This window comes from Silene latifolia, chromosome 7, assembly GCF_048544455.1.
Source record: "Silene latifolia isolate original U9 population chromosome 7, ASM4854445v1, whole genome shotgun sequence".
Taxonomy (NCBI): Eukaryota; Viridiplantae; Streptophyta; class Magnoliopsida; order Caryophyllales; family Caryophyllaceae; genus Silene; species Silene latifolia.
In genome coordinates this window covers 110,350,353-110,376,359 of record NC_133532.1, presented here as the reverse complement: position 1 = coordinate 110,376,359, position 26,007 = coordinate 110,350,353, and the positions used below count along the sequence as shown (strand labels likewise).

General features: G+C 39.6%; 1 protein-coding gene across 4 annotated transcripts; it reads left to right on the top strand.

Annotated features, from left to right (window-relative positions):
* Window positions 1-11,764: 11,764 nt before the first annotated feature.
* Window positions 11,765-25,944, top strand: LOC141592530 (mediator of RNA polymerase II transcription subunit 20a-like). Of its 4 annotated transcripts, none has more exons than XM_074413241.1 (6): window positions 11,772-11,903; window positions 12,071-12,142; window positions 12,242-12,384; window positions 12,489-12,667; window positions 13,096-13,185; window positions 23,688-25,944. In XM_074413241.1, exons 2-6 carry the CDS (start codon window positions 12,129-12,131, stop codon window positions 23,736-23,738), a joined length of 477 nt encoding a protein of 158 aa, XP_074269342.1. In that variant the 5' UTR covers window positions 11,772-11,903; window positions 12,071-12,128; the 3' UTR covers window positions 23,739-25,944. The 4 variants fall into 4 exon arrangements, with proteins under 4 accessions (XP_074269340.1, XP_074269339.1, XP_074269342.1 ...); XM_074413242.1 differs by lacking the exon at window positions 23,688-25,944 and adding an exon at window positions 13,306-14,306 and having other exon boundaries at window positions 11,774-11,903; XM_074413239.1 differs by lacking the exon at window positions 23,688-25,944 and having other exon boundaries at window positions 11,765-11,903; window positions 12,504-12,667; window positions 13,096-17,630.
* The last annotated feature ends 63 nt before the right edge of the window (window positions 25,945-26,007 follow it).

The window sequence follows — 26,007 nt, the reverse complement described above, 5'->3', positions numbered from 1 at the left end:
GATTGGCAGGAAAATCGCGAAAAGGGGAAGAACAAGGGTTTTTTCTATTCTTTTGATTGAAAGAGTATGAATGAATGAATGAGAAAAGAAGTAAAAACTTCCCTTATTAACTTGCGGTCTGATCTCGCGCAGGGGTCGATTGACTATCAGGCCCAGTCGATCGACCAGTCTTCCCCTATGCAGCTCTCTGATATCGCGTGGTGGTCGATCGACTATCAAGTCCAAAATAATATTTATAATTCCAACTACAACTATAGATAGCGGTAGCAGGGTCGAACCACAGAGAGGCAGGGGAATTCTAGTTGTCTTTATATTTTAGTTTAAGGTAGGGGGTTTTGATTGAGTAATAACTAATGCAAATAAAAATAGAAAGGCAATAAAGGAAATGATGTAAACAGATAATAAAGAGAAGCTAGGATGATCGGGTCACTACAGCTACGATGGCACATAAGTCTAGATAAGTCTCGAAATACGGTCGTGGATGATGGGTATGGCAAGTCCTCTCGGTCCAAGTCAACTAATAGCCCCTCTTGGTCTATGCTATTAGCCCCTAGGTGTCACTAATGCTAACTTTCGTTCTTGACTAGTGGTCCTAATGCCTAAATCATTTACCTTTCAGTCTAGCAATTTAGCCATCTTAATTTGTTAATCTAAGCCCTTCCCTATCTTTCGATCTACGGGTTGGTCAAAACTAAGCATCTAACAAGTCTCCGCTAGGTCTCATTGATAGATATTGCACTTAACGAATTAAACGAAGCAAATCAGACACGAAGGTGGTCGACCGTCCAGCTACCCCAGTCGACCGACCACCCGACTCAGTCGACCGACCAGATAAGCCAGTCGGTCGACCAAGCTCTAATCCAAGGGTAGCCTATTCTAATGCCATCTGCGCTAATAGCTCGCCTACATCCTAGCAAAGGGTGTTTAGCTGCTCATAATGGTGATAACAATAACAATAAAATCAATAAACAAAGCAATTGAATTCATAATTAAATTAACTAAACAAATAACTAGCATGAAATGAGAAATTGGCTTTGGGATTCTAATCTAGCAATTCTAAACTATAAAGGAAGAACAAAATTAGTAAAAAGAAATACCAGAAATAAGGAAGCAGAACGATCAAATCCGGATGCAAAGAAGAAATATTTTATTGAAACTAACGAAAACTGTCAATTGGGTATTGATAAATCTCAACCCTAATCTAAAACTAAGCTAATGAATGAATGATAATGAATAGGAAAGGAGTTACGTTATATAAGAATGTCACGTAAAACCCTTATTCCTAAACCTAATTACAATGGGCTTCCTCGTCTTTTAATTTGCGCGTCAGCTCGTGGGATGGTCGATCGACCATCGAGGCGATCGATCGATCGACTCTCGCTGAACAAAGAGCTTCATTAGTCGTGCTCGTCGATCGACCATGTAGGTCGATCGATCGACCAAGGGGTCTTTGTCTAATTGCATTCTGACGATTCCTGCAGCGCGCACCGATCTTAAAACAGATGCCATTTCTTCGTTTCTTGGTCAAATCAGGCATTCTACACGACGTTGGAAAGCTAAGAGGATAAGATTTCACCTCCAATTAGAATCACTCGATTATCTGCTCTAGAACTCGAGATATTGCCATCTGAAGCCGGCTGCAATATCGTGAAATGCTTCTTTGCTTGTTAAACTCATACGCACCCATGCTTTTGCTATCTTTAGGCCTTGAAACGCGCACCAAACTCATTCCTCGAGTCAATACCTCATGTCAAATCCTATGCTAAACACTCGGGAATGGATTCGGCTCATTTTCCGCTGGATTCTTCACATTTCTGCAATATTATACAAAACACGAAAGTAGACGGAAATAGGGAAAATAGTAGCTTAAACTACATAATTGAGCTCTGAAATGCGTGTAAAATAGGGTGTAAAACATCATATAAATGACACGCATCATTCTCCTTTTCCACCTCGCGCACCTTGTAGTCAACGGGCTCGCGCTTCCTCAATCTCTCATGCTCCTCCGGAGTAGCAGCCTTCCTCCACCGCATATAGGAGTCCGACACCCATAAGGCACTAACAGAAGAGTTCAAGAACCATACGTTTCTTTGAGCCCATTTAATGGCCCACTCCCTTTGACTCTCAGTAGTAAGCGCCACGACAGTCTGCGGGACAGTGTCAAGCTTCGAGATTGTCTGCTTCAGTCCAACCTGTCTCATCAGCCTCTCTTGGAAGATGCATACCATGAATTCCAAGCCAGGAATGCGCAGAGATCGGGTACGATCCAAGGAAGATATTCCAGTGACAGATTTAAGATGCCACCATGGTACGATCCATCTAATCAAGGGACCATCATCACTCTTCAATTTGTTTTCCCAATAATTGCAGACTCGAGCAAAGTCCACCATGTAGAGCCTAGTCCTCATAGCAATTGAGCGAGCATGATAGGCAGGAACATTAACTGGGGGCTCGATCAATCAAAGACGCTCCATAAGCCAGACCTACCAAAAAAAGCAGGTGTTAAAAAAAAAAAAAAAAAAACGAAAACAAAAAAAAATGAAAAAGAAAAAAAGAAAAGAAGAAATTCTTTATTATTTTACCTGCAAGATAATGGGACTTCCTAAATAAGGTAGGTCACGATTGGCTTTCCTGTTATCCAAACCCAATAAGATCTCTCCTAAACATAAACAGGCTGGGCTCCTGCGCAGTTCCATTTGCTCAACTAGGCTCAGGAAACGGGGATCAGCTCTCAATCCTCATCAACATGCCCTTGAAGGACATATACATGTAACAAGCAAAATCCGAATGCCCTTCTCCTAACAACATATGAGATGGTGGGGTCGGCCTTGTTAAGGAATCGGTCAATAAAATCCAACATTCGCACTCCTTTCGAGGTCACTAGACGGTCCACCTCAATTCTTGTCAACCCAAGCAAGTCTCTAAATTTGTTCTTATACCCTTGTGAAGTAGAAGGAATAGCAGGCAAGTGTTCTGGGTCCCACCCACCGATCGCAACAATATCTTCAGGAAATGGGCAAATGTCACCCCCAGGGAAATCAAAAACGTGATAATTCGGGTCCCAATAATCAAGACAAGCATCTAGGAATGGTTTGACCACCTTGATAAGCTTCAAACTCAACAACGATCCAAGATTATAAGCACCCATGTCATACTTTTCCATACTGGAAAACTCATTTGTCCACTCTTTTAGACGAATCTCTAAAGTATTCATGATGAAGGATTATTTTGAGAGTTTTATGTAATAAGACGAAGGAAGAGACGGAAGAATTGTGTGAATAAAACCTCTATCGACGTTTCTATTTATACTAAAATTTGTTTCCTAAAATCTGCCAGGACGGATACACCGGGGAACAGGCGCAGCACCTGCCGCGCCTCTTCAAAGGGACGCAGCTCCTGCTGCGCCTCTTCCTCAGCAACGTCTCTGTGATTTTCCGCGTTGGATCTTTCCTAAATTCCTTAGTGAATAATTACCTATTCATACGGGTTATTATTTTGGTAAATACGTCAAAGTTACCATAGTTCGTGTTTCCTAATTCCACGGGCACGCATTTCGAGGCAATATCAGCATTTTCGTCATTTTAGCACACTTATATATTTCTTTCTATTTTTCTTTTTTCGGGGAATCATTTTTCCAATTTAATGTAATTTATTTCAAACTTATATATTTCTTTTTATTTTTCTGTTTTGGGGAATCATTCCACTCCCGTCCTGCATTACATTTCTAACTTATAGGTTTCTATTTTTTTCATTTTTTGGGGGGTAAGGTAACACTCCCTACCGTCCGGTCATTTCCGGCAAATTTTTTGCATTTTTGCATTTTTGCACTTTTGAGTCATTCGTTTTGCGCTAATTTAGGCCATATATACAAATGTATGTTTTACGTGAATTTCTATGTAAATTTCGGCGGCATGATGGCGTAAACCGTCAACTACCAAAACTGTTCAAAGCTAACTGCGCAGTACAAACAACACAACCAAAGACAAAGGCACTCAGGCCATCGTATATACAACCAAAAGAGGGATATGTACAACAAACTGGGGGCTCGAGCCCCAAGCAAAATCCAAAATGTCGAAAATGTGGGTCCTAAAATGTACAAATGTGCAAGATACAACCAACAAAAAACAAAATAAACAACAAAAAAAACTACTGCCGGTCGCCGCCTAACTCCGAAACTCTCGCCTCGAGAGCAACAACCTCGGCGTCGCGGACCTCGAGCTCCCTCAGCAGGCGAGCCGTCTCCCCTGAGACTGAGCCAGCTCTCGCTCCAGCTCGCGCTCCCTCTGCAAGCGCAACAATTGGCTCATGTCAATCATTTCAAGCAATCATAAGAAAGTTAGAAAGTTCAAAAATGAAGTAGACGAAAGGTTCATACCTGACGACCTCGACCGCCGACAAGTGCCTCGACGACAGTAGCTCGCAGCCGAATGGCTACCCTCCATAACGCCACAAACCGAGATGGCGCAACCTGCATTTTCAAATAAGAAGTTCTCAATAATTGGATAAGTTCAATCAAATGTGTTCTTACACAAAAAATCATACAAATTAGAGGCACACCCTCCGAATCAGATGCTGTCAATCGTCAAAGCCAGCATCCATCACAGCCACGTCAAAGTCACACAGCTCGGAGATCGTCGTCCTCCCGGTCGCGTCAGTGTACTCGAGGGTCTCGAGGTACTCTGGGGGCTCGATGCCCGCCGCCTCAACCTCCTGCAAAGACAAAGGATTGCCATTAAGTCGATGATCATTCATCATACTTTCGAAACGATCATAAGGAGAGTAAATACTCACCACAACCGGCCAGTACGCCAACCTTCCGTAAAGGAACGCCGAGTAGTCCTCACCAGGAAGAAGGAGGGCGTCACCGCCAACGCCAGCCAAGTCAGCCTCCATCTCAGCCTCAGAAGGCTCCCTGAACATCGTCCTAGGAGGATCGATGGGAACCGTCAAGACATCCCGAGAGCACTAACGAGCCAAGAGCTCGCCCAAATACCACACAAGACCCATCGACGTCCTCAGCAGCAACCTGCTCGAGCTCCTAGGTCGAAGGACCTCAGCCACGAAAGAAGGAGCGTCAGCGTACTCCGCCCAAGGCCTGGGCACCCACTGGGAAAAGACAAGCAAGAAATCATTCTTATGATTGGTTAAAAAGTAATAAAGAAGCAAAACGAATATAAGTGAGATGTTCACGCTGTCCAGCTGAAGAGCGTTCACGTCATGCCGGTAGACACCATGAGAGGAACGCTTGCTCCTCGTGCGACACATCACCCAATCCCTCACAACGGGATAGGCCTTCTCCAGCGGCTCCGTCCTCTTGGGCGAGAGGCTCGGAAAGTAGGAGTACACCCATGCCTGTGAAGCAAGATAGTCAATAACGATCTTTCGTAATTCGAAAAGAAAAAGAAGTGATTTTAGTCTAAATGAAGGTTCATACCTCCAACAGTAGTCCAGGGCCGACAACACCAGGAGAAGTCCCCTTCTCCATCAACTCCGGACGAACCATGGCCCTCATGAAATGGATGAGGACCGCAAAACCAGCAGTGACCCAGTCCCAACGTCCTAGGGAGCTCAGGTCAAAAAGAAAGGGAAGAAGCTTCGTCGACAGCCTCTCTCCCTTGTCTCCGAGGTAGATCGAAGACAGAAACCACCAAGAGCCACAAGCGGGTCCTCTGCTCACCTGTACAGGGAGGAGGAGCCGTCTCCCTCCCGTCAATCACCACCGACGTCGGGGTCTTCTCCGCAAAGTAGTCTCGGACATAAGAACTAGGCACCAAACCAGGCACTACAGCAGCCTTCGGCGCCAAGTTCCAGCCGATCAACCTCCTAGCCTCAGCCGAGTCCACCCTCATGGCAGTCTCCGGCCACTCCACCGCCTCGGTCCCACCGGCAGACCAGAAATCATGCCGTAGTCCTCCAACGTGACTCCCACCTCACCAAAAGGCATGTGAAAAGTGGAAGTCGTGTCCCAGAATCGGTCTAAGAAAGCGCGGACTAGGCTAAGGTTAGCCTGCATCTTCCTCTTTGCGATATCCCTCCAAGCCTACACCAGGGCGCCAAATGCTTCCCGCTCGATCATGGCTCGCTCCTCCGCCGACAGCCTCTCGTAGCACGCCATCGCCGTCGTGTAGCCCGAGAACGATCTAATGTTCCCGGCCTCCTATTGAGATTTGAAACAAAAGCTATCTTTAGTTTGAATGAAATTGGAAAAGATATGAGCAAATGAAATGAAAAAAGATGAGTGATGAGTGACGAATTCAAGATTATCAAGCTCTTCACCGTCCTATAGGACAGGTGACCCTCCGCAGCCCAAAGCAAGTGCCTGCTGTCCCAGGTCTCAGCCCATGCAGGTGCTCCCCTCAGCTGACGACCACCTCGCCCAACGTTGGCCCGCCTCGGGGCCTCCTCCTCCTCCTCCTCCTCGAGGACCTCGTCCTCAGCAACCTTCGCAGCTGCCCCAACAGCAGTGAAAGCTTCCTCGAGAGCATGAGAAGCGTCAACGGCTGTGTCTATGTCCATGGGAGCTCTCCCAGAAGTAGAAGCCTCGTCACCTGCAACGTTAAAGTAATTTTAGGCCGCGTCAAGTGACGACGAACCTTGATTAGGGGATTTTCGAGTTTTAGAAGCCTCGAAGTCGCTCTTTTCTCGCCATCTTTGGCCGTATTCCTACAAACCCGATCACTCATGTGGTAATTTGGGTTAAGTCAAGCCTAAGTTGAAGCCTAGTCATGGGTTCGAGTCGAAATTTCGACAGCATTTCGTTATAACGACGATTATGCCCTAGAAAAGTGCCCTGAAAACGCCGTCACAAACCAAAATTACGATATGGTAGGAAGTTTACCCATCATCCAAGGATTCCAAACATCAAGTTTCATCGCAAATGGGCATTCCTAAGGCTATGTTCGAAGCAATTTACGGTTTAGCCGTGAAACCGTCACAATTTCACTCAAATGCCCAAAACTCAACAAAAATTCAAAACAAATACATGGTTATGATCCTTATACTACCAATTAGCCATTTACAAGGTCAATTTTGCAAGGCAAGATCATTTGGGGGAAAAGCCCCAAATTTTCGACATTTTAGGGTTAGAAACCCTGAATTTTGTCGATCCAATTCGTCCATTATAGAAGATTAATGCAAGAATGATATACATACCTCGATTAGTCATGGAAAATGCAATATTTTGGATCAAATCTTGGTGAAAATGGTTGAGATTTGAGAGAGAAATTGATGATTTGTGTTTCGAAATAATGAAATAAAACCCCTGTTTCATCGCGCTTTTACGCAGGAAAGACACCCCCAGGAATAGACGCAGCAGGTACTGCGCCTCTTCCAAGAGACGTAGCTCTTGCTGTGCCTCTTCCTTAACTTCCCTTCATACGAATTTTCAAAAATTCGTTATGAGTTCGTTATTTGTGGGCCCATCTTTGGTGCGCCTCTTCCCCGATGCCATTTTATCTTTTCTGGTCCGTTTGACGATTATTTTTCGCTTAGACCCGCATTTCTGTAGATTATCGTACATTATTTATTTATTCCAAGACCATGCTTGTCACAACGAGCAAGTATTCTCTGACAGGTGTTTCGACACGCCTTCATTATAATCCCCCAGCGAGAGTAAGCGGATAGACAATCCCTCTCGAGACATGGAGATAAATTTCCGATAAGGTTTCCCCAACGACAGTTCACGACATACAATCGTCCTTCTCAAGTTCTTCTGAAGTTTGTTTGAAGACGACCCAAGCAGATTTCCCCCAGCAGTTCCCGCCTGTGTCCTGCTACTCATGGTACTTCTTGTTTCCCCACGGAGTGCGATAAAGGTGTCGTTCTCCAGAAGTTCCCAGACCGGCAGAGTTCTTACACTCGAGCCTTAGTTACCCCTTAGGTTGAAATTACATTTGGCCTCCTCCCCATCGATGCTTTTATTTAGGGTCCCACACCCTAGAGCATAATCCTTATATATCTTTTAGGTCTTACCCTTAGCTCCTATGCTTACCCTTAGCTCCTACGCTTACCTTTAGCTCTTATGCTTATCCTTTAGCTCCTATGCACCTCTAGGAGCATTATGAGAAAGAAGTTTCAGGTATGGTCTCTTCTTATGGCTGGCGAGCCTCCTTACGTAGTCTAATGGACTTTAAACGACCCTCCCCGATAGTCGACAGACTCTAAAATGTTCGACGACAGGTCCTTGGTTCAGACCCTTTGAGCCGCCTCGCGTCGCCATAGTCATCAAGTTGTAATCTTCGATTGACCTGATGGCTATACTTTGACTTTCGCCTTGTCCAAGCCTCAGTCAAAGTGGGGGCTTTGTAGATACCTCATTTCTGCACCTCCCGCAAACCACCCGGTGATGATTGTGCCGCATGTTTGGTACGCGGAACGATTTGTGACAGTTCCTAAGTTTATCATCAAGTGATTGCTCAAACATTTGTGTCTACCTCTTAATTGTCATCTACGCGCCGATACGGTCGTTTTGACAGTAATTAGAGTACATTTGGAGTCCGGGCCTAAAACCGTCTTCATTTTCTGATAACCGCTAAATCCCGAGTCAGAATGTTCTGGAATGTTCCGGATATTTCTATTCCATATTTTCACAATCTTTTAATCTTTGGTAAAGAATTTCCCGTAATATTCATACAAAATATTAAGGAAAATAAGATTAATCCGTTAATCCATAAATTAAACACGGAAATCTTTCTTCCGCAGGAGGAAACCACTTGGGAACAGACGCAGCAGGTGCTGCGCCTCTTCCAAGGGACGCAGTGCATGCTGCGCCTCTTCCCAAGTCCTTTTCTGCGTATTTTTCGTATTTTTTCGAGATTCACTTCCAAAGTCTCTCCGAAAACCTAATTCCTTCACGTGATTAGTATAAATAGGAGCCTTCGCTCCTCATATTTCTCACGCGAGTGTCCGCCCTTCTCTTCTCCCTTTGCATTCTAGACCACGCTCTTGCTTTTTGGCGTCTACGTGCTTGAACTTTCGACCACGTAAGCTCGGATCCTTCTGAGTACCAGCCTCGTTTTGCGTGACCGACCAATTTGACCAACTCCACCATAATCAACCTTAATTAATCTTAATCGTTTTCCTCTTACGAGGGCACTTTCGTTACATTCGAGTCGAGCATCACTAAAACATAAACTTAGTTCATCTCGTTTCGTCAAACATTCTAATTCTCACATGTTAGGATTAAAACAATGGATGTTGCATTGCATGCATATAATCGACAATATATCAAGTATAGACGATTTTCCCTAATCATTAGTAGAGGCCGCTATCGAGGCGGGCGGGATTAGGTGTTCGATCAAAAGAACTTCCTAATACGTACCCTCACCCCTCACCCCTTACTCCAGATCTCTGTGAACATCCGTATTCATTGAAATCCACGAGAGTCATTCTAGACATAGAATGCTAAGGGTAACGAGTTCTTGGAGTTCATGTCACTACTTTGTGTCTTGACATGACACGAGGTACTCGAACGGTTTCCAATTTTCCACAATAAATTGGTGGCGACTCCACAAATGCAAACGCTTGTTCTCCCAAGCGCCCCCGTGGGCCCGCGTCCACACCTACCTGCCATCTCAGTCCTTTTCTAAATATAGTCCGAAGACTCATAAGTTTACGCCATTGCCAAGAAGAGGCTGAATTAGGCTTATGATCAAAGAGTGAACAATTTATCAAATATTTTTTAGTTATCACTTTGACCCATATACTTTCTTTATCCATAACAATTTTCCATAAAAGTTTCATTTGAAGAGCTTTATTAGCTGTTTCAGAAGATTTTATTCCCAGTCCACCAACCGATTTTGGCAAACAGTTTATGCCAGCCAATCAAATTAGGGGAGCGTTGTGAAGGATTCTTATTCCAAAAAAAAACTCTATTAATCTTATCTAATTTATTATGGATTGATGAGGGGAGAAAGAAGATTTGCATTTGAAAAGTTCCCTTCGAGGCTAAATTAGCATTGGCCAAAACTAGTCTACCTGCTTGCGATAGAGAATTCGCTTTCCATTTCGATAATTGGTTGCAAGAAGATTGAATAATACTGTCGAAAGTATTTTTAGTTACTCTGCTATCAATTATAGGACATCCTAAATACTTACCCAAGTGAGCTTCCTCGTTCATACGGAGAATACCTCTAAAGGATTCTCGAAGAGATCGCTCAATATTTCTAGTGCATTGAAAAGTGGATTTGTCAAAATTAACAAATTGTCCTGATATCGTGCAAAATTTATCTAAAATAGACTTAATGGTTCTACAACTCTGATTAGATGCTTTAGCGAAAATGATAGTATCATCCGCAAAGGTGAGAAAATGAATTTTCTCCACCCCAGATCCAATTTTAATACCAATATCACCAGAGCTAAGATCACTGTTCTTCTGTAAAGATCTTGCTAAAATTTCGGCGCACATAATAAATATATACGGCGACAGAGGGCTCCCTGTCTAATACCTCGAGTGGATCTAAAAACTTCTCCGGGTGTTCCATTTACTAACATCGAGAACGAAACAGTTTTTATACATTCCATAATCCAGGAAATCCATTTAGCATTAAAACCCATTTGCTTAAAAGTTTCCTCAATAAAGCTCCATTCTAATCGGCCGTATGCCTTTTCCATATCAAGTTTAATCGCAATCCAGCCACCTTTGCCTTTTTTACGTTTAAACGAGTTGAAAATCTCGTGTGCTAAAAGAATATTATCTTGAATAAAGCGATTAGGTGTAAAAGCACCTTGAAACGGATGTATAATCTTATGCAAGACACTACGCAGACGAGTAGCCAGGATTTTCGAAATAATTTTATAGATTGTCGAACAAAGACTAATAGGGCGAAAATGATTTGCTGTTTGAGGATTATCAATTTTAGGAATCAAAGCTATGAAAGTATGATTTATTTCTCTTAGTAATTTACCCGAATGAAAAAAAGCTAAAACTGCTTTAGTTACAGAATTTCCTACAATATCCCAATATTTTTGAAAGAATTCTATAGGAAATCCATCGGGACCAGGAGCTTTATTCGCAGCTAAACTAAACACAGTTTGTTTAACCTCTTCCATACTAATATTACTTGTAAGAATTTGTTATCTTCTTCTGTAATTAAATCATTAATCGACTTAAAATCCTCATTTTTATCAAAATGACAAAGTTGATTTTTTGAAAATCTAAGCTCAAACTCGCTAGATATTTCTTGTTTAATAAGGTCTTGATCAGAAATACAAGCACCATTCTTATTTATAAACTGCTTAATTCCATTTCTACTACGTCTAATAGTGGCATGATTTTGAAAATACTTGGTATTATTATCTCCAAAATTTGCTTTATTTATACGAGTCTTTTGTTGCCAATAAACGCGTTTATAGTCAAGGAGGGCATCACGCTTTTTTAGCCATTTCAACTGCGCGACTTCTAAAGTCGTACTATGTGATGAACCAAGTTGATTTTGTATATTCTCTAACTTTTTTTTTCCGCAATTAAAAGTTGTCTAAAAATATTTCCAAAAGTAGATTGATTCCATTTTTTAGCCTTCTGCTTTAGATATTTGCATTTTTGAGAAAGACAAAACATATAAGACCCCTGAAAATGGTATTGCCAACACTTTTTTACGAGCTTATGAAAATCATCTCGAAGAGTCCACATAAGTTCAAATCGAAAAGGAGGGGCTTTATTATGAATTTGGTCATGAAACTTCACAGAGATCGGACAATGATCGGAGCTAGTGAACGCATGATGCACAAACTCTATGTTTGGATAAATACTAATCCAATTAGGATTTCAAAAATATTTTCAGAACCAATTTTCTTTTTTTCTCCAAGTAAAAAAATAACCGGAAAAATCGCACACAATTGCCAGAAAAACTTGCCAAACCCTAGAAAATCGAAGACAAAGATTGGGAGCTGATAAAAAAATACTGGTACTTCCTTTATCTCTCTTCTATAACAAATTATGGAATAAGACGGTACCGGGTCAGTAATTACTGTTTTCGGATGCCATTTTTTGAGAAGAAGCTCTTGTTGTATAGTACTCCGTAATTAGCAATGCTACTTTATTCATCATCTGATTATACATATGGGTTTTTAGGTAATTTGCTTGAAGAAGATACAAATTTCTTGATTGATTTCCCAGAATTACCTTCACCATGCCTGTCAAATGGTGAACACTAATTCCCACCCTTGTTAAATTAGGTCTTGAATTATCTAATTCCCTCGTTGAGTTGATCTGATTGTGCGTCTTTCGGGTCGTGTTGTTTAGGGTTCTACATTGGGTTCCCAGTGCTGGGGCTACTGCCAACACCCAAATTATGAATGAAATTTCGCAGTGTGTCGAAAGTTTGAATGGTGTTAAAGAAGGAAGGTGGAAATCTATCATCACTTTCTACAAACCCATTACTCGAGGTTTGAAATTCCTTGATTTTTGTAACCATTTTCAATGGGAATGTAGCGACTTTTTTGGTTTTAGGCTGTACCCTAAGTGTGTGTATGTTTTTGTTGCTAATCAGAGCCGGCAATGGCAGCTGAATTTGCACGCGATTTTCTTGGTATATCTATACCAGATCAACCCGACAAATATTACTTTATAATTCGTGGCCAGCGAATTATTTTTGAAGCAGATTCAAATATACAGTTAATCATGGAGAAGTTGCAATCATACAAATCTAGAGTATCGCTTAATTTTGAGGTAATGTTTCACCGTGATTTTTTACCTGACTTAGAGAGACAAAGCTTTCTGTTTCATGGAGACATGTAACTCTACTGTTCTAGGTGCTTGCTTATACTGATCAAGTAGAATCACTTGTGAGGATAAAATATGCCATGCATGATTCACAACTACAAGTCTTTAAATGAATATATAAAATTGTTCGGATGACTTAGCTACTGTTGCTCAGGAATGTTTTTTTGATGGTTGGCTGTAAATATTTGACCTATAACATTTTCGATCCAGCTATTTGGTTATAGTTTGGTTTGTAAAAGTTTTGATTATCATCTTCTGGGGCAACCTTTGAAAGTGTATGATGCTCTTCTTTGCCATCGCCTTTGAGTTCTGTAGGCAGTTCTTAAAAACTCTTAAGTTGATTTTTACTCTTCATAGCTTCTTTAAACTTGTAGGGGATCCAGTACCAGGTTGGAGACTTCCAGTTGAGAGTGGGAAAGGTTTCTCCAAGTCATTCGGAATCTATGAGGGGAATTGTTATGGAGGTACTATATCTTAGTAGCCCGCTGATAATTCCTTTAATTTTTCTTGGACACTTGGCACAATCAGATTTTGTATTCTTGTTTATATGGGTACCTAAACTTGTGACATTAATAATGTTGTAGGAGTAACTGGTGCAGAAATAAGTGTGTCCTCTTCAAAGGACGAATCTTCTGCGAAATTATACCGTTCGTAGTTAAGTGTAACTTGACTTACTTTTCTTTAAAATTTTCGTCTATAGCGCAAAATCTTCTATGGCTCAGGATCAAAAGATACAATGTCTGACCTGTGAGACCTGGGCATACACGAAAACAACAAGAAAATATCAAACTGTCTCAAGGAACTGATGCTCCCTGAGACAAAAGACAAAAATAAACAAAAACAAACAGAAAAATTGTTGCCTCATCGGCAACGGCGCCAAATTTGATAGGGTTATTTTCAGTCGTTGGTCTATCAAAATAAATTCTAAATTACTACTAACTGGTAGCTAGTGGCAGAAAATGGTCGAATCCACAGGGAGGCGAGTTAATTGTTCTAGTTTGTTAATATTTAAGTTTGTCTTAAAGGTAACAATTTTATGGGATTTGATTGGTTTGATTTCTAAATTGATTGCGATGTAAATAAAGATAAATTCAATAATAATAAAGGAGTCTAGGTTCACTAGGTAGCCATCCAAGGGTAAGGTTTAATTCATTGATTGAGCAATTTATATTGTTGAAAGTCATATGATTGGCCGATTCTAATATGTTTTTTTAGATCTAAACTTAACATGCAATCGCTGTTATTAAGTCGGTGTAATTCAATTATCGTGCCATATAATAGTACTAACCCGGTCGGTGAAAATCCTAGTTTATGCAATACTAATTAACCAATTCTGATCAGTAATTAATTAACTAGATGTAAGACGATAATTAAACAACAATCAAAAGCAATTTAACAATCAATTCATAAGTTAACCCTTTCTAACAACCTAGATTTCCTTTCACCCTAGATTAAAGGCTTAGCTACTCATACTAAAAGGAAGAACAACAATAGCAATAATAAGAAACACGATGAAAAACAATAAAAGATGAATAACGATTGAATAATAATAATTAGGGTAAATTGATAACTTATACCTACAATAACATAAATTTTCAAATTTTATACCTAGAATAATTTTTCTTCAAAATTTATACCAAAAATCCCTATTTTTTTCATACTTAATACCAAATCACTCAAATTGTCCATTTTGCCCTTACTTAAATCATAAACTACCCATTTCTAACCCATTTAAACCCAAAACCCCCTGTACGGCTGTACCCACCAAAATAACACCATAGCCACTACAAGCCACCACTTCCCCAACCGGTGTTGCCGCCGCAACAACACCATCACCACAACCCTGTCCACCCTTCATCACCACCAAATTACCGCCTTCAGCCTATCGCCCCACCAGAAGACCTACCTTAAAACATTTGCCGCCAAACCTACCACCACCTTATCTCACCACTACTGTTCGACGTCCACCCCACCATCAACAATGGCGGCCACTCTAATCTCTATTTCGCCTCACCACAATCAGCTTTCCCTAATTCCATCAAAGACGATCTCACTTATGCTTCGAAAAACACAACTTCCACTTCAATCCCTAATTCACCTTCACCACAATCAAATTAAATACTGATTCGAAGACGATTAGGATCACGTATTTGGTAAAAACGGGTGTAAAGATTTGTTTGCTTTGTATAGAAACTGGGATGCGTAAATTTGGTAAGTAGTAGTACAATTGTAAGTTTTCACTATCCTCTTAGTGGTGGTGCAGGTGTGATTAGAGGGATGAATATGCTGGTGTTTGATATTAACGGTGATGGAGGGTGGGAGGTGGTGGTAATGTGGTGATGTCGGCACTGGTGTTGTTGTTGTTAGGGGAGGAGGTTGGTCATGGTGGAGTAGGCTATTCTGGTGGGGAGAGGGGACTAAATTAGGGGAGAATGGGTGGGGATTGATTAATAAGGGTAAAATGGTCAATTTTAGAGATTTGGTATTAGGTATAAAAGAAAGAGAGAATTTTGGTATAGAAAAACTATCTTAGGTATAAAATTTGAAAAAGTGTGTTATTGGAGGTATAAGTTATTAATTTACCCTAATAATTAAGGAAAGATTAATAGCAATATCGTAATAATAATGAAGAACAAGCTTAGAAGATCCGAGCAATAAACTAAATTAAGAGTTTTAGAGAGATTTTAGAGAAATATGAAACTAGGTAAAAATAAAGCATAACTAAACTTTGGGTACGAATATAGGTTCCTCGATCGAGCCTATGTGCACTCGATCGAGTAACCAACTGCCTCGATCGAGCCTGCGTGTAGTTGATCGAGGAACCACTCTGTTTCTGCTCTTTTCTTCGTGTTGTCTTCTTAACTTCTCTTCTTTCATTCTTATGGATTCTCGTGCCATACTTAGTGTATTCCTTCATGCCCACTTCGCGATGCCCATTTCATTCCGCTGGTCCTCAAATGCATCATTCCTGCATTAAACACCAAATAGCGGAAGTAACAATATTCTAACATAAAATGCATGTATTTATTATAACTTAGCACGAAAACCGTATCAAAAGTAATTAAGGGGAGGCATAAGTATGCATATAATTATGACTCATTAACTGCTCTAAAACGGGTTCTTCGCTACCTTCGAGGCACGCTTCACTTGGGTATTCAGCTTACATCCTCGACTTTGACCGAGTCTGAGTACCCTTAAGGCTAGGTAGACATTTAATTTGCTATATAGTCATTTAATTTTAGCCTCATCATCGGGTACCCTTAAGGCTAGGTAGACATTTTGAGGTGTCTACACCTCGTCACCTCTCTGTCTTCACGCGTTCTGCGATGGGTCATGTTTCTACATCGGGTTACCTTGTCTATCTCAGCTTTAACCCGCTCTCTCTCGCTCTTCCACTAAGGCCAAATTTCGAGCTGTTGCAGACACAACGTCCGAAGTTCTATGACTTATGTCTCTTCTCCAAGAGCTTGGTATTCAAGCTACTCGACCGCCATCTATCTATTGTGATAACTTGAGTGCAACACATTATTCTGCTAATCCGGTATTTCACTCTCGAACGAAACATCTCGCCCTCTCGTTTCACTTTGTCAATGAGCAAGTTCGTCAAGGTACCGTTCGTGTTCAACATATAAATGGCAGCGATCAACTCGTTAATACACTCACCAAACCCCTTCATAAGCCACGGTTTATCGAATTATTTTCCAAAATTGGACTCCGTCAAAGACCGTCCATCTTGAGCGAAAATGTAGAAGATATGCACTTATCCACTCAATCAATCAAGTCAACCAATTCCGCAAATCATGGAAATGATCAAGCACAATCTTCAAGTATATAGCATATTATTATCTTGTGTATATTATTGTTATTTGTTACCTATTTTCCTCCTATTCTCTAGGACATTAGCTTGCACATTAAGATCGTAAAAGTAGTATATAAGTCGATGTAATTCATTGCTTCAATATACATTCATTCATAAACTTTACACATTACTGGTTGACCTTGACGCTGGTCGACAACAAGTGGTCAGACGACCGACCGACCAACTCTTCTTCGCTGAGTCGCACATTAGTTTTTGCTATATAAAGATTAGGTTGTGTTTTAGATAGTGTTCATGCATTACTCCGTCATTCATAAATTCCTAATTATTAATTGTCTAAACATTATTTACCCAAAAGTTAAAAACTCTTAATCATCAATCGTCTAAACATTATTTGATTGCCTTTGATGGGCAATTGGATTCTCTACAGGCAATTTGATCTACTTGTCATCTAATAATTGACTCCTTCCTCTTTCCTTAGTCTTTGTTTCAAAATCAAAGGCAAACAAATGACCGGGACGAGCAGAATACTACTCTTCTACATATTGGATTCAATGCTATTGGCTTCAGTGGGGGCATATGGCTTTACTGGAAGAAGGACATTGTCTCGCTCAACCCAATCGTAGAACACCAACAGTACATAACCGTGGAGATTTCTCGAAACGGGGAGCTTCCTTGGTTGTTGGACCTTTAGTCCTAATTAGTTGTTTTGATAATGACAGTAATAATTTGTATGTGGACTTAATATTATAAACATATGCGTGTAATTGTGTGCTTAAGTCTTAATTAGAAAGGAACAATTTCAATGACGCAAGCTTGAAGTTTGGACCAAGGAGGTACGACTTCAAATACACTTGATTGATGTATTCAAGCAAGATCAACATCAGAAATCAACCACGAGACTCAAGATGAGAGACTTGTGAAGAGACGATTCGTTTACTGAAGATCTACTGAATATTAGATAGTATAGGTCGTCATCTGGTAATGGTTTTACTTTTTTTGATTTAAAGGTTACTGAAGTTATGACCTAATAGCCATAACTTCATTGCTAAACAAAAATGATGCGTTAATTTTTGGAAAATATATTTTTAGTGATTTATAAAATAAGAGAGTATTTATTTTAATTGGAGTTAATTAATAAGAATTTAAGTTGAATAAACTATTGGTTTGTAACACGATATTTATATTGTCATGCAACCTAGGGTTTTAACTAAATTCTATCTCGATTTGTTGTGGGCTATGGAAGCAAGAATAGGACCGAAGGAAGCCTAGGGAGGCCGAAACCCTAGGGAGGCCGAAACCCTAGGTGGCCGAAACCCTAGAAGGCCAAACTCCTTCTACTCTTGCATCTTACTTGTTCATCAAGTCGTTTAGGGTTTTATATTTCCAGAACATTCCTAAACCCTAATTCTCTACTACTATAAATACTCTCATTCATTCAACAATAAAAGTTGACACACACATCTACACTTTCAGAGAGAAAAATATTTTAAGCAAAATTTTTTGAGCTTTAATTCTTATTTTACAATTTGCTTATACAAAAATTGCGCATCATATTTGTCAATCACTCGAAGAAAATCGTTATAGGATACTAAGTACACAAGATATTGTACTCACTCGCATAACGCGAGATTAGTATTTATCGTTGTACTTTTCTTATTAACGTAAGAGCAACCTAGAGTATTTAGCGATACTCAATATGAGTTATAATCATATAGTTGATTATACGAGTGGATTGATAATTTTTGTAATCCGGAGAAAGGTACTAAAAATTATTAATCGAGAATAGTGGACGTAAGTTTCGACTTGTGAAACTGAACCACTTCAAAAATCCTGTGTGTCTCTCTTTCTCTCTCTCTTTATTATTGTTATTTCGATTTTGCATTTATTATTAGTAATTTAATTAGTTGTTTAACCAATCAATCGAATAAACTCGTCCTGCGTGAATGCGATATTGAGCAACTTGATTGATATTCCTTCGTTCTACTTGAGTTAATAGAAGATTATTCAGTCCATTGTTAGTGTAATCATCCATATGCTGTGCGTAGAGAATACGTGAAGAACCATCTTGAAGTATATAGTTCTCAGTCTTTGAACTTACCTCAATTTCCGAAACCAACTTTCCCTTACCCTTAACCAATTTTCGTCGCTTCTTGTCGTTGTCGGGTAGGTCGACGGACCGTGGGGAGCGTGGGGTCTCGGGTGGTGTGACGGAGCGGGTGGTTCTTGGCAGTGATTGGGTTACCTTCTTTCTAATAACAACATGTTTCTTGGATTGAAAATGGGTTGTAGGTTGATTTGCCATTATTAATTTTGAAGGTTTTAGCAAAATGTATTAGGGTTTAAGATGATTAGAATTGATGAGAATTATGGAGAGATTAACAGGGTTTAAATAGCATAAGGAATTTGTGTTTTGGTAAGAATAGAATTCCTTAAAGATAGAAAATAATACCAATTTCCTTAAATTTTTTTTTTATGCCTTTCCTTCTTTTTTTTTTCGGCACCTTTTTTTATTTTTTATTTTTTTTTCGTGCCTTTTTTTTTCACGGCACTTTCCTTTTTTTTTTCGTGCTTTCCTTTTTTTTTCGGCACTTTCCCTTTTTTTTTTTTTTTTTTGTTTTGTTTTGGTACTATTTCCTATTTCTTACATGACAATAATAAGAAAAGAATCCTCTTTGAAATAAGATTAGGAAAGAAAATTTTGTGTTGGTGTTTAGGCAGGATTTGTGTAGGAATATAATAAGATAGAAATATCTTTATTGTATTTAGACAGTTTATTGTAGATTTTGTCGAATTTTTGTAAGGAAATGTGATTATGCAGAATATTAAATATTACCATACACATAAGCAAGATATAACACGTAAAATAAACATTATTTTAACATAATTAAACTTGCAACAAAAATATACGGACACAATCGTACAATCTCATCTTCCTAGCCAGTCATTCAGGTTCCCTGACATAATTATGACGAATTTAATTATCGCTAATTAAACCAATCTCTAGTCTCAATAACTCAAAGCGTTTTCTAGCTAACGGCTTAGTCAGGATATCAGCCCATTGCCTTTCGGTACTACAAAATTCAAGTGAAATGTTGCCTTTCTCTACATGATCTCGTAGGAAATGGTGTCGAATATCTATATGTTTGGTCCTCGAGTGCTGGACAGGGTTCTTAGAAATTACTATAGCACTCGTATTGTCACACATAATAGGCATACGACCTACATTTATACCATAATCACATAGTTGTTGCTTTAACCAAAGTAGTTGAGAACATACCAGTCCAGCAGATACATACTCGGCTTCAGCAGTAGACATTACAACTGAATTTTGTTTCTTTGATCCCCATGTGATAATACAAGGTCCAACAAACGTAGCAAACCCAGAAGTGCTTTTCCTATCTAAAGAGCATCCTGCATAATCTGCATCTGAATACCCTACTAGATCGAAATTACACTCAAGTGGAAACCATAAGTACAAATTAGATGTACCAATTAAATATCTCAAGATACGTTTAACTGCAATCATATGTGACTCTTTAGGACACGACTGATATCGCACACAGACACATACGCTAAACATTATATCAAGACGACTTGCAGTTAAATATAAAAGTGAACCAATCATACCTCGATATGTAGTCTCATTGACACACTTACCATGTTCATCTATAGTCATCTTCTTTTCAGGTACCATAGGTGTATCGTAAGATTTTGCATTTTCCATACCGAATTTTCGAATCAGTTCCTTGATATATTTCTGTTGGTGAATCTTTATACCATCCTTTGTTTGTTGAATTTGTAAGCCTAGAAAGTACTTCAGTTCTCCCATCATGCTCATTTCAAACTCAGAAGTCATTAGATCTGAAAAATACTTGCACAATTTTTCATTAGTAGAACCGAATATAATATCGTCTACATAAATTTGCACAACAAGTAAATTAGAGCCCTCGGATTTTAGGAACAAGGTTTTATCGACAGATCCTCTTATAAAATTATTTTGTAATAAGAACTTGGATAATCTGTCATACCATACCCTTGGAGCTTGTTTCAAACCATATAAAGCTTTGTCTAATTTATAAACATGGTTTTGAAACTTGCTATCTAAAAATCCGGGAGATTGTTCTACATAAATTTCTTCTTCCAAATAACCATTAAGAAATGCTGTCTTAACGTCCTTTGGAATAATTTCATTCCTTTATGAGTAGCAAAGGCAATAATGAGACGAATAGCCTCAAGTCTTGCTACGGGTGCAAAGGTCTCGTCATAATCGATCCCTTCTTGTTGATTGTAGCCTTGGACAACTAGTCGTGCCTTGTTTCTTGTAATAAGTCCTGTATCGTCCAATTTATTTCCGAACACCCATCTTGTACCAATAACAGTTCGATCACTAGGTCGTGGCACTAAGTGCCATACCTTATTGTGTTCGAATTATTGAAGCTCATCTTGCATAGCAGTTATCCAATCAGGTTCAGCAAGAGCTTCTTTAATATTGGTAGGTTCAATGGTTGATAGAAAAGAAAAGAACGAGCAGAAATTATTCAAGGACCTTCTAGTTTTAATGCCTTGTTCTAGATCCCCTAAGATTTTGTCCAAAGGGTGGGAGCTTTGATGTTTCCATTTTTTTGAGAACTCTAGGCTCATTATCATTTGATGGACTAGCATCATCTGCAGACTAAGAATCATGATTTGTTCCCCCTGAGTTGGACTCGGGATTTTCTTCAGAAGTATCACTAACTTCATTAGAAATATCATGATTTGGATCGGAAGTTACAACATCATTAGGTATAACTTCAAGATCTTTTTCTTTATCTAAGGAAGGGTCGATAGTATAATTAACTATGGACTCATCACTTCTCTTAGGATCGTTTGCAAAATTATCTAGTTCATCATTGATACCTTGAATATCTTCATCTTCATTTAAGGGCTCATTTCTTGCTAAAAAGAAATCGGGCTCATCTGGATCTCTTCTTCCTGTTCAACTTTATCAAACACATTATCTTCGTCAAAGCGAACATGAACACTTTCTTCTATGCACAAGGTTCTTTTATTGAACACTTTGTAAGCTTTACTATGATCCGAATATCCCAGAAAAACAGCTTCGTCACTTCGGGGGTCAAATTTTCCTAAATTGTCTTTTCCATTATTGTGAACAAAACATTTTCTCCCGAAGCAACGGAGATGTGATATATTGGGTTTTCTCCCTCTTAAAAGTTCATAGGGAGTCTTTTTCAAAATAGGTCGGATCATAGCTCTATTATGCACATAGCATGCGGTACTAACAACTTCTGCCCAAAAGATTCTAGGAAGGCCACTACACAAAAGCATAGTACGAGCCATATCCTCTAGGGTTCGATTCATACGTTCCACGACACCATTTTGTTGTGGGGTACATGGTGCGGAGAAGTTATGCCCCACACCATTTTCCCTACAAAATTCTATAAGCAATTGATTATCAAATTCCGTGCCGTGATCCGTCCGAATCTAAATAAGCTTTTTATCATATCTATTTTGGGCAAGCTTCATTAATACCACAAATTCATCGAAAGTTTCATCTTTAGAGGAAAGAAAGATAGGCCAGACATACCTTGAGTAATCGTTGACTAGAACAAATATATACTTTGATCCACCACGACTTCTAACTCTCATAGGTCCACATAAATCCATGTGTACCATCTCAAGTGGTCGTTTAGTGCTAACTATTCTTTTAGGTTTAAAAGAGGATCTAACATGTTTGCAGCGGGCACATGAGTCACACATTGTCTCTTGCTCGAATTTAATTGAGGGCAAGCCTTCAACTAAATCCATGGACTTAAGTTTCTTTAAAATAGTTGGACTAATGTGTGCAAACCTCTTGTGCCACAAGCAAGACTCATCTGAGGTTGCTTTCATACACGAAAAAGAATTTGTATTGATAACATTTAAGTCAATCATATACACATTCCTCATACGGTGACCCTCAAGTAAAACATTACTAGTACCTTCAATTATGATACGACAAACATCGGCATGAAAACCAACTCTATTTCCTTTATCACATAATTGAGAAATACTAAGTAAGTTATGTTTAAGACCACTTACCAGATATACTTTATCGATTGAATGGGAGGTTGAGATTCCAATTTTTCCTACTCCAATAATCCTACCCTTCTTGTTATCTCCAAAGGTAACCTTGCCACCAAAGAAGGGCACTAGTGAAAGAAAAAGATTTCTGTCTCCTGTCATGTGTCTCGAGCATCCACTGTCGAGATACCATAGATTATTTTCTTTCACTACTACCTGCAAATGAATCAAATACAACTTTTAGGTACCCAAGCTAAGTTGGGTCCTTTATGGTTAGTGACTCTATATATTTGATCCTTTCTAACCCATACTTGTCTTATTATTCTTTTGGCTTTAACATTGGGTTGTCTTGGTCTTTCTCTAATAATCGGAACATAAGGTACTCTAGGTTTTGTTCTAACAAAAGTAGCTCTAGGTCTAGTACCTTCATGAGATGCTCTAGGTTTAGAGTTATGAACTTTAGGCTTGAATGTATGCTTTCGATTCTCATTTATTTTGTTTGATTTTGAAGGAACAGATGAGTAATCAAAAGCCATATCATAAGTCCATCTAAACTCATTATACAAAAATTGCGCATCATATTTGTCAATCACTCGAAGAAAATCGTTATAGGATACTAAGTACACAAGATATTGTACTCACTCGCATAACGTGAGATTAGTATTTATCGTTGTACTTTTCTTATTAACGTAAGAGCAACCTAGAGTATTTAGCGATACTCAATCTGAGTTATAATCATATAGTTGATTATACGAGTGGATTGATAATTTTTGTAATCCGGAGAAAGGTACTAAAAATTATTAATCGAGAATAGTGGACGTAGGTTTCGACTTGTGAAACTGAACCACTTCAAAAATCCTGTCTGTCTCTCTTTCTCTCTCTCTCTCTCTCTCTCTCTTTATTATTGTTATTTCGATTTTGCATTTATTATTAGTAATTTAATTAGTTGATTTTAATCAATAAAATCAAAAAATTATTTTACATCATATAGATCGAAAAAGTGGTCATCGTTTTTAATACTCAATTCACCCCTCCCCCCCTCTTTCGTATTCGATCAATAGACTCCTCATTGGTTCTTTTCTGCAGTTTATGCTAGCTCGGATCCTTATAATCGTCGTGAGTTATGGGTGGAGCTAGAGGCGTTTGCGAGGCAAAACCGTGGCTGATGGCAGGATATTTCAACGAAACCCGGTCATTAAACGAAAGACATGGAAGTGACTATAATATGGCTCGAAGATGCGATAATTTTAACAACTGGATTGATAATTGCGAGTTCATCGAACTAGCCTTCACGGGGCCTCCTCATACATGGGCAAGAGGCAACTCGGTTGAAACTCGACAGAGTGCAAGATTAGATAGAGCACTTTGAAATGGAGACTGGGGTGAGTTATATGAGGAAGCAATGGTTCGACATGTCCCTGCAATACAATCAGATCACTGCCCCATTTTCATATCGCCGAATGGGTTTGTTCCTCTTAACGCTGTAAATAGACCCTTTCGCTTCCAAGTATGTTGGCTGACTCATGAAAAATTTAAAGATTTTGTTGACAACAATTAGCCCGCTGATGGTAACTTCCCAAACTCGCCTTGAGAAGCTTTCACAAAGTCTTCAAACATGGAACTCAGAAGTTTTCGGGGATATTCTCTCTTAAATCTGCTCTAGGCTATCTTCGAGAAACTCCTATCACTACAACGAATGAATCCACTATATGGCGTATTATATGGCGCCTACCAGTGTAACAGAGGGTACGCATGTTCATGTGGCTCGCGGCTCATAGTCGACTCATGGTAAATGTTAATCGTGTTATACGGAATATGGGAGACAACCCATTGTGTCCAAGGTGCGGTAGTGAGGAAGAAACAACCGAGCATTTGCTTCGATCATGTCCAGTGTCGAAACAAATTTGGGACGGGGTGGGTATTAATGATGATTGCTCTTCCTTTTACAGTCCGCCTTTTTTCGAGTGGCTCACAATGAATGCGAGTAATGAAGTTTTCACATCGGTTCATGATTGGCCCCTTTATTTTGCCATTACGTGTTGGTGGATATGGAAATGGAGGAATAATGTCGTCTTTGGAAGGAGTAGTGATAACCCGATCAATCCAAGAGCTTTCCTTTATCAACAATTCGAAGCGACCAAAAAGGCCTTTGATAAGTACGACATCTTTATCCCAGAGCAACGATGTAATAATGTGGAAATTTTTGTTCGTTGGAGCCCTTCACCTCACAGGTGGGTCTTGCTTAATACCGACGGCGCATCTAAAGGAAACTCCGGGTTAGCAGGTGGTGGTGGAATCCTTAGAGACGAGACAGGTAACTTCATCACAGGCTTTTACCTCTCATGTAGAATTTGCACATACATGAAAGCATAGTAGCACTTCTCACCGGTTTAAAACGAGCAAAGGAGCTTGGCTTAACGAGGGTTCTCGTCCATATGGATAATAAACCTTGCATAAAGCTTATTTTAGAAGATCAGCTGGTTAGTAATAGCCTTAAATTTATCGTTAAGAGCTGCAAAAAATTAGTATACGATGCAGGGTGGAAAGTGAAGGGTGGAAAGTGAAACTGGAGCACACGTATAGGGAGGCTAATCGAGCTGTGGATTTCTTAGCAAATGTTGGAGTTACATCGAGTGCTAGCCCGATTCACTTGGATGCACCTACAAATGAGGAAGGAAGTATATTTTTGGGGTGGCCACTTCCCGTGTAATAGCAAATAATTAGTTCTCGGGGCTTTGCCCCTCATTAGTACCAAAAAAACATATTGGATTCATTAAGGATCGTTATTGCTTGTACTTTGCTAATTGGGATTGTATCCGCATCAGGTAGGGATCTTCCTTACTCAGCTTGTATAGGTAGTTGTTACGAATTGTGATGTTTGTAATTAGCGTGACCCCTTAAAATTTTCATTTTTTTTATATCATTGAGTACAACTCTCTCTATCCCGATTTCCCGATTTTATTGTCCCGTGTCCAATTGTTAAAACTCGTCGACATTTTATTTCACATAGTCAATTCTTTCACAAAATTCTAAGGTCATCATTCTCGAGTTCAAAAACTTGCGCACAATTGCACAAATACAAATTCCAAACATGTAAATACAGACTACACACAAATAATACACAATCAAACATTTTGAATACAACAAGTCACCAACTCTTCCCAAAAACTCATTTAAATACTACACCCACATAATTCACGACTCCCCTTTTGACTACCAGTTAGTCTTGCTGAAGACGGGTCGGAGCAAATGACGGGTAATGCCACTCACAAAACGGATAGGGGACAAGATGGGGCACCCCCATGTGCTTCCCTCTCTCCTCTATTTGGGTCATTTGTGAGAGAAAATGGTATCCGTCACTCCAAAGTGACGGATACGTGCCGTCTTCAATGAGATTTTGTGATTG